General features: G+C 30.2%; 1 protein-coding gene across 1 annotated transcript in view; it reads right to left on the minus strand.

The window, feature by feature from the left end:
- Positions 1-8,349, minus strand: part of LOC106686651 (rho GTPase-activating protein 190) — a gene marked incomplete at its 3' end in the record, with an annotated part of 90,885 nt that overhangs the window by 52,014 nt on the left and 30,522 nt on the right. The window contains 1 exon segment of the mRNA XM_067046594.1: positions 4,783-5,052. Coding sequence (XP_066902695.1) covers positions 4,783-5,052 — 270 coding nt within the window.

The following is an 8,349-nucleotide window of genomic DNA, read 5'->3' on the forward strand; positions in this document are numbered from 1 at the left end:
AATTTAAGATTGTCCCTGAAGATGGCCGAATTGGCCGAAACGTTGGACGTGTGAATGAAATAAATGTTTTGAGACTATAATTTTGGATAGTGTTTTTGAATTATTTAGTAAACAATTGCCAGTCTCAAGAAAGAAATTTAAAGATTATAAAGAAAATAATATTTTTTTGGATGCAAATTTGGTTTTGGAATGTGTCCCAGTCTTTTTTCTAGAAAAGGCTCATTTTTTTTCCTTAGTAAGCAGTGAAATGTATGTCTCATAATGCTTCAGCTGCTGTGACTCATTAAGTTGTTGAGGTACCCATAGATCTACCTTTTTTTACTTTACCAATAGCGTCTTTAAGTGTTAAGAAACTCTTGACACACTTGTATTCACTTGTGCTGCAAGTTCTTTAACTGTTTGGTAAGGATCTTCATCCACAGTAAGACTAAGTCCTTTGTCAATTGCTAGTAGAGGTTTTCCTCAGGGTTAGTTATCCAAATCTGTACCACCAACCAAAAATTTTTCAAACCACCAGCGAATGGTGCAATCATTACAACAATCTTCCCCGAACACCTTAGCAATATTTCTTGCAGCTTGGGCTGCTGAGTGTCCAACTCATAACAAAAAAAAAAATAACTAAAAAACCACGTGTTTTCATGCTCATATTTGATGCCAAACTAAGCAATGTGCTATCAATTGGAATGATAGTAAATATAAAAAAAAGAATTAATAACAGCTTATAATTTGTAAACATGAGTGTAGTAAACATTTCCAAAATAATAAAAATAGACACTTCATATGAAATGACCCAATAGTTAATTTTCAACTATTTACAATGACAGATAACTCACTTAAAACATTTAAAAAATATGTTAACACATAAATTAGCATTTAGAACTCAATATAAATATAATCACAACATTATTTCACTTTTTTCATGAGATGTATAGATGATTGACTGTATGTGAATTTGATAGTCTAGTCAAGGTTTTAGGCAAGAACAAACATAATTTTCAATATTCAACCCACAATGGTATGTAATCTTTGGCTTTCCAATGGTATGTAATATACCTATAATAATACTTTTATTTCAAAGAACTTTTTTTTTTTCAACTGGGAAGAGTATTTCTCCTTTTGTTGACCGTTAGATTCTTTCAAAGTTTATATTCATTTTTCATAACTACTAACAATAAAAGATTGTTAATAATTTTAAATAAACAAAATGATAAGTACTTTAGAGAAAGCCATTTTGAAAATTTGACATTTAACCCCTTAACACAATATTTATTTTTAAAAACCAGCCCAAAAAACCAATTTTTTAAATGTAAAAAAACAAAATTTAAAACACTCTTGGAAATTGTTTTTTTAAAAATACAATAATAATCAAAATTTTAATTTTAATTTTGGATATCGGTAATACGTAGCTCCCTAAGTAAACATAGGCTAAAGCTATATATAGAGGATTATTACAGAGAATAAATCATTATTATTTATATCACATTGTTATTATCAATTCTCGATTATATTCGAGAGTGAAAAAATATAGTACCATAAAATACAACGCCACTGGAATTATCACATTTTGGTCTGTTTAGTGCGCTCTAATTAACTCAAGCTTACAAGTTAAGGGGTTAAAACCAGAGTATTTCAATGAGGATGATACCCAACTGATATTAAAGACCATTCAATAGTATATTGCTATTCCGAATTAAATCAAAATTGTTAGAGCTGATTTTCAGAAAATAGTAAAAAAGTATAGGATCAATAATATGGAGTACAATTTCTGGTAAGTCAACTTAAGTAAAAATGTGACTGTAACATCCCAGGTATATACTTCTCTTAAATGTGTAACTTCAGTTTGATATGACTTTTCGTTTTTGAGTTAGACTGTTCACAAACACAGACCACTTTGCGAGACATAGTTCTTTGTACTCTAAAGATCTCAAGACTTGTATTTCAGTTGAAATCTCAACCTTGAAATTTTTTATAGCATTACTTCTCCTTAGTATACAGGTTGTCCCATAGGTCTTCAAGATTATTTAAGGAGGTTAAAGTAGACCTCACAAGCAACAAACAAATTCATACAGACAATGCTCAGATTCTCTATAGAAAAGGAGAAACTTGATATCTTTTGTTACAAAACAATCCGTATAGATAACGATATGATGTGATTCTCTATAGAAAAGGAGAAAATTGATATTTAGAGGATTTTTTTTAAGCATGTATGTTCTTTGTTGAATAGATTATATCTAAAAAACTATTATAGTTATATAACTCCAAATTGCAGCATAGTTAACTAGACAAAATTCCCTTTGAAACAAAATACAGTATGTCATTGTTAAAACCATTTGAAGGGGACTTTCCAGCAGTTAATAGTGCAAAGTTTTGTTTTTTGTAAAATCTTGAATTATTCAAGATTTTTTTTTATCAGCCTCCTACTGGACTATAGATTTTCTACTTCTTAAAAAATCTCCTTAAATATCGCTAAAGACTTATGGGACACTCTTTATATTCCATATATAATTAAGTAAAAATAAAAATTTAAACACACTGAAATTCAAAGAATTACTAATAAATATGGGAATTCTATAGTACAAGACAGTAATAAACAGATGTAGATGAAGATAGCCCCTAGGATTCTTCAGAAGTACTACAAAATAAGGTAAACCTACATGACCTTGTGGCAATCAAAAGTGAATCCATCAAAGATTTGGTAGATGGAGATAAAGTGAGCATTTCACACATTTGGAGAGAAGTTATATCTCATGGAGGAAAAGAGAGGAAAATGGCTATTAATTGAAAAAACTGTAGTGAGATAAAATATCCAGTAAGACTGGATGATTAAATAATGCTTTTGGGAACCAGCAAATTGATAACTCGATGTCAAGACTAGGCCTCCTGCACCAGCCTCCACCAATTATACCATTTTTGTGCTCCTATCTCACACCAATCATGGACTTGACATCACTGAACACACTGTATTTCATCAAAGACAAGGTCTTCCTATGTATCTTTATCCGTAAAGTATCTCAGTCATTATTTTCTTTGGCAGATTTCTCAGCCATCCTAGCGACAAGGCTGACCTACCTCAATCTACCAAGCCCCATAGAGACTTTATCACTTCTGGTTTCTTTAATAAATCTTTGAGTTCCTGGTTAATTGAACATCTCCAAACCTGGTCAACCTTCACTGCTCTAAATATTTTATACAGAATCCTCCTCTCAAAGACAGTCACATTCTATTCAACAGTTTAAAAGATAGTCCATATTTCTGAATTTGGTGAATAGTAGTTTTATACAAACGAATCTTGGTGTAAACAAGGCAAGGCTCCTAAAATAAGGAATGAGACAATAACATCTGTTAGGAAATAAGACTCTTCAATTAATTTTAGAATTCACATTATCTTATTTCATGAGAGATCAAAGAAAGACACTCTAGGATGGTTTCGAAGACATTTCCTCATTGGGCCAGGAATTTTTTATGTGACCATATATTTAGTATTTGCTATGTTTACTTGAAGTCCCATTTTTCTCGCAAAAAATCCATCAGAGACGAACAGCACTGTCAATGTCATCAGCATAAGCGAGAATTTGTAATGCTCAGTCAAATAGTGTATAACCACAAGAATTCTAAAACCACTAATGGTATTTTTGAGAGCTAAATCAACAAGGAAGCCCATGCATCTCCCTGCCTCAATCATTTCCCAGAGATGAATTTCTCAGATATTCCTCCTCGAATCTGCCCCAGGTATCTCACCTCACATGATGAGTTTCACCATTATAATTAGCTTCTCAGGGATCTTGATAATTTTCTTTCACAACTGTTCCATAAGGAATGATATCATTGAGTACCTTGTAACTAAACATAAAGAGAATAAATAGTTTTCAATACAATAAAACAAAATAAATAAATAATAAAGTAAATGAGAAGATAGTTGGGGGTGCAGTCAGTGAAGAACACAAATAAGTAAAAACTTATTTATTAGTACCAACATTTCAGCAAGAATTCCAAGCCTTTATCAGGGCTAAGAACAAAAAACAAGAAAGCAACCATAATGAATAAAAGGAATTAAAGAGTGATTATAAAATAAGAAAGTAATCAACATTATAAATACACAAATCATGTTGAAAGAAAAAGTATAGTCTAAGTATTATAAGAAGATAAAGGCTATGTGAGAAAAGGTAATTTAAAATTAAGAAAGAAAAAAGAACAAAAAATAAAATAGATATGAAAATCTAGTAAGTAAATATATGTACAAAATGAAAATTATTTAAAATTAAAGTTATGAAAAAAGTGGGAAAGAAAATGTAAATGTAAGTAAAATAACAGGATTAAAGAAATGAAATATAAAGTTATATGAGCCAAAAGAAATAAAGAAATATGAATAGGAACAAGAATATTTAGATATTAAATATATTAAAAAAAAATTATTTAAAATTAAAGTAATGAAAAAAATTAGAAAGAAAATATATGTAATTAATGAAATATGTAAGTAAAATACAAGAATGAAAGAAATAAAATATGAAGTTGGTATGTTTTATTTCTTTTTTTCATATTTTTTTTTTACTTCCCTTCTCCTTCTCTATGCCTATTATTTCTTCCTTACCTACATTATTATGTTATGTTCACGACATGTTATTATTGTTATTTTAGCTAAAATATTAATTAATATTTTAGACTTATAATAAGCTTTTATTTGTTTGTGTTCTTCACTGACTGCACCCCCAACCATCTTTTCCTCATTTATTTATATATCCATAGTCAACTATTAATTCATCATTTTAAATAATAAAGTAATACCTGAGAACGAATTAGACATTGAAATGCTTCTGTTGTTACATCCAAATGTTCTTTACGTGCACGAGCAGCTTCTGCATATGAACAAATTTTTATTCTTCCTTTGTTTCTGTCAATTAGTTGGGCCAATGTAATAAACGCAAGATCAACATTAATGTTTTCATGAGCAGATGTCTCAATAACCGGAATGAGACCTTTGTACTCCTTTCTTGCTACAATTTTTTCAACTTCTTTGACATACATCTCACTTGCATCATCATTTTTTGTAGTGACCTATACGAATAAGAATCAAAGAAATAGTTTTAGTGGTAGTATAATTTTATTTATATTTACTAAAGTGTTTCTCCTTCCAGATTACATAAGTAATAAAACTATATAAAATTATAATACTATCTACAACTGGTATTAGTACAAATGAAAAAAATAATATCCATATAATATCCATTACGTAAAGTTTATTTTGGAAAGTTCTAATAAATTAACAAGAAGAAGTCATGACAATACATATTTTTACCTAGAGAAAAACTTCCTTTTGAAGATTCTATGAAAAATGCATGTAGATACATCTCACTGTTCAAATAAATGAATACCAGGAGGTAAAAGATGAAAATTCAAATTTATAATAAATAGCACAATTTTTTCTTTATGATTTGTATTATTCATATAAGTCATTTTTTATCACATAAATTTTATCTTCAAGTTGTAGAATTTATATCATAAACAAAAAAATCATATCAACCATGAAAAACCATATGTCAGATATCATATCTGTTATATAATACATCAAACACATATTTACTAATCATTGATGCAGTCACGGACAATCTTTCCAAATGCAATGATAGAAATGGACTGATAAGTGCTTGGAGCTAAGATGATTTTAAGGGCCCCACTAACAATCATTCTATTCCAATGTTCTATTTATTACCAACAGGTAGTGATTCAGGTTCAGGTGTAACATGTCAACATGTATTTTATAATATTTATAGTCAACAAACTATTAGGTATATTTTTTTGACAAACTATTTTAATTTCAATGCATAGATTAACATAATTCTTAAGAATTTATGGGACATAAGTAGTCCCTCTACAAATATGAGAACATTTGAATTGAATATTTATATTTTTTTAACATAATTAATAATAAAAACAAGGAAATTGTAAGTTATTCATTTCAGTAATTTTTTTTTATTTTTAATATCTTTATTGAAATTTACAACTGTATATTATGTAATACATTCAGTAAATTTGATCTTAGTTAAAATGGAGTATTACAGGTGTGTAGAGAAACTACCCATTGGTAGCACTCTAATGACATTTTACATTAGTAGGTCTCATGGCCATCTTCTTTTCAGGCACCTCGGAGGATGGTCAGGAATGGAAGGTTAGAAACTAGGGGGTTTGAGTGGTTAGGGAGTTTATAATGGAAGGAGCGATATCTGGTTCGGGCTAGATCGGTTACATAGGGAACATTAAGGTCTTTATGTATGAGTCAATAATTTAAATAATATTTTTGATTTTTTAACATGTTAAATAGCTGGTAAATCTCCCAGATTCAATAAAATAACATATGATTTCATTAAAAATCTGCCCGATAACTGGCTATTGTATATAGAACTGCTATTTAATAAAATATTGCAGGCTGAAAAACTTCCTAAATCATGAACCAAGGTTATATCGGTTATGGTACATAAAAAAGGCAATCTGAATAACCCAGAAAATTATAGGTGTATTGCTCTAACTAACAGCCTACTTAAAATCTTTACCACCATTTTATATAATAGATTATCGATCTGGTGCCAAGAAACTGATGCTCTAGCAGAATCTCAATTGGGTTTCCAGCAGGCCAGAGGTTGCTTGGACAATATTCTTCTATTCTTCAGTCTCATTCTAAACTTTGGCTCAAACTTTTCTCAATGGGAATAAGTAGCAAATTCCTTAGAATGCTCGGAGCTTTATATAACAATGCAACCATGCAGGTAAAATGTAGCAACCATTTGAAGGACCCAATAAAAATAAATAAAAAGGAAAAAATAAAAATAACTGAAGGTGTTCTCCAGGGAGATATATTAAGCCCCTATTATTTTCTTTATTTGTAGCGGATATAGACATGTTTTTTTCAAAGAAATGGTGCACATAGAATGAGGATATCCCCATACAGAGAAATTATGACCCTCATTTACACAGATGATTTGGTCTTAATTAAGGACTGTGTGATCAATGTCCAATCAAAACTAAATATCTTAAATATATACTGCAAATCAAACTCCTTGTCCGTTGATATAGAAAAAACAAAATTGTTAAAAACTTATAATGGTAGGCCTAAAAGAAGCAAAAGAGTATATTTTGAGGGGAGTATTATTAAAGACGTACCTGAATATAAATACCTTGGTATAGAGCTTAGTTCATCAGGACTTTTTAACCGTGCAATGAAGCATATAGTATCTAAAAGTAACTCAAGCATCAGGGCTGTATTAAGTACCTGTGCGAAGGCTAAAATAATCTCGTGGGACGCCAGGCAGAAACTTTACGAGTCGAATATGTTGAGTTGTATCCTCTAAGCTGCACCTATTTGGGCCATAAAGCACATAGAGGAATTGGAAAATATACAAGCGACAATTGTGTTTGCAACGAAACACCCCACACTTTATGGTAAGACTAGAAGTAGCACCTATTCCTGTAGGATATCATGTTTTAAATCAAACTCTGTCTTGGCTAATAAAAATACTTAACATGAGTTGTATTTGCTTCGTGAAACAATGTTATTTAAAGCTACTGCAGCTGGACAGTAACAACCATTTGAGTCTCCAATATAATTGGGTGATGCAGAAAAGAAAAATATTAGAATGCTTCGGTATGTTTGACTTGATACTTGTTTAATTTAGGTATTCCCCGGAGTAAAATTGGGGAATATTACCCAAATTAATTATTATATGCTGGTAAGCTGGTTTAAATAAAGGAATTACTTATAATTTACTGGTAATGATGGAGTGGACTGTATTTAAATAAATTGATATAATGGTTTTAAAATGAAATAACATCTATTCTCTTTTTAGTTTTGACTGCCGTCAAAATAGCCCTGAAGAAGCCCTGCAACGTGGGGCGAAACGTTGAGCTCATTAAAATAGTACTATTTGAGTTTTTTTTTTTACCGCACCCGGACCATATTCCTTTCATCTTTACACACGGTCAATCATTTTAGTTTTGACTGCCGTCAAAATAGCCCTGAAGAAGCCCTGCAACGTGGGGCGAAACGTTGGCTCATTAAAATAGTATATTTCTACTATTTGAGTCTTTTTTTTTACCGCACCCAGACCATATTTCTTTCATATTCTCTTTAAAGTTTTCTGACACAATTAGCTGTAGAGTTTGAGCAAAATAGTTACAATATATTGTAATATGCTCTTTTTGAGTAAATAATATATTTTGATGTATAAAGGGTTTTTAATATGTTTTATTTTATGTATCATTTTAAGATTGTTAATTTGTTTTGTTTATCCAAAAAACAAGCTAACCAATTTTTATTGTCTATAATAACTTTGTGATTCAAAACAAAACCAAGATGGCGGT

This window comes from Halyomorpha halys, unplaced genomic scaffold (assembly GCF_000696795.3).
Source record: "Halyomorpha halys isolate HHAL.00 unplaced genomic scaffold, Hhal_1.1 Scaffold855.1, whole genome shotgun sequence".
Classification (NCBI taxonomy): Eukaryota; Metazoa; Arthropoda; class Insecta; order Hemiptera; family Pentatomidae; genus Halyomorpha; species Halyomorpha halys.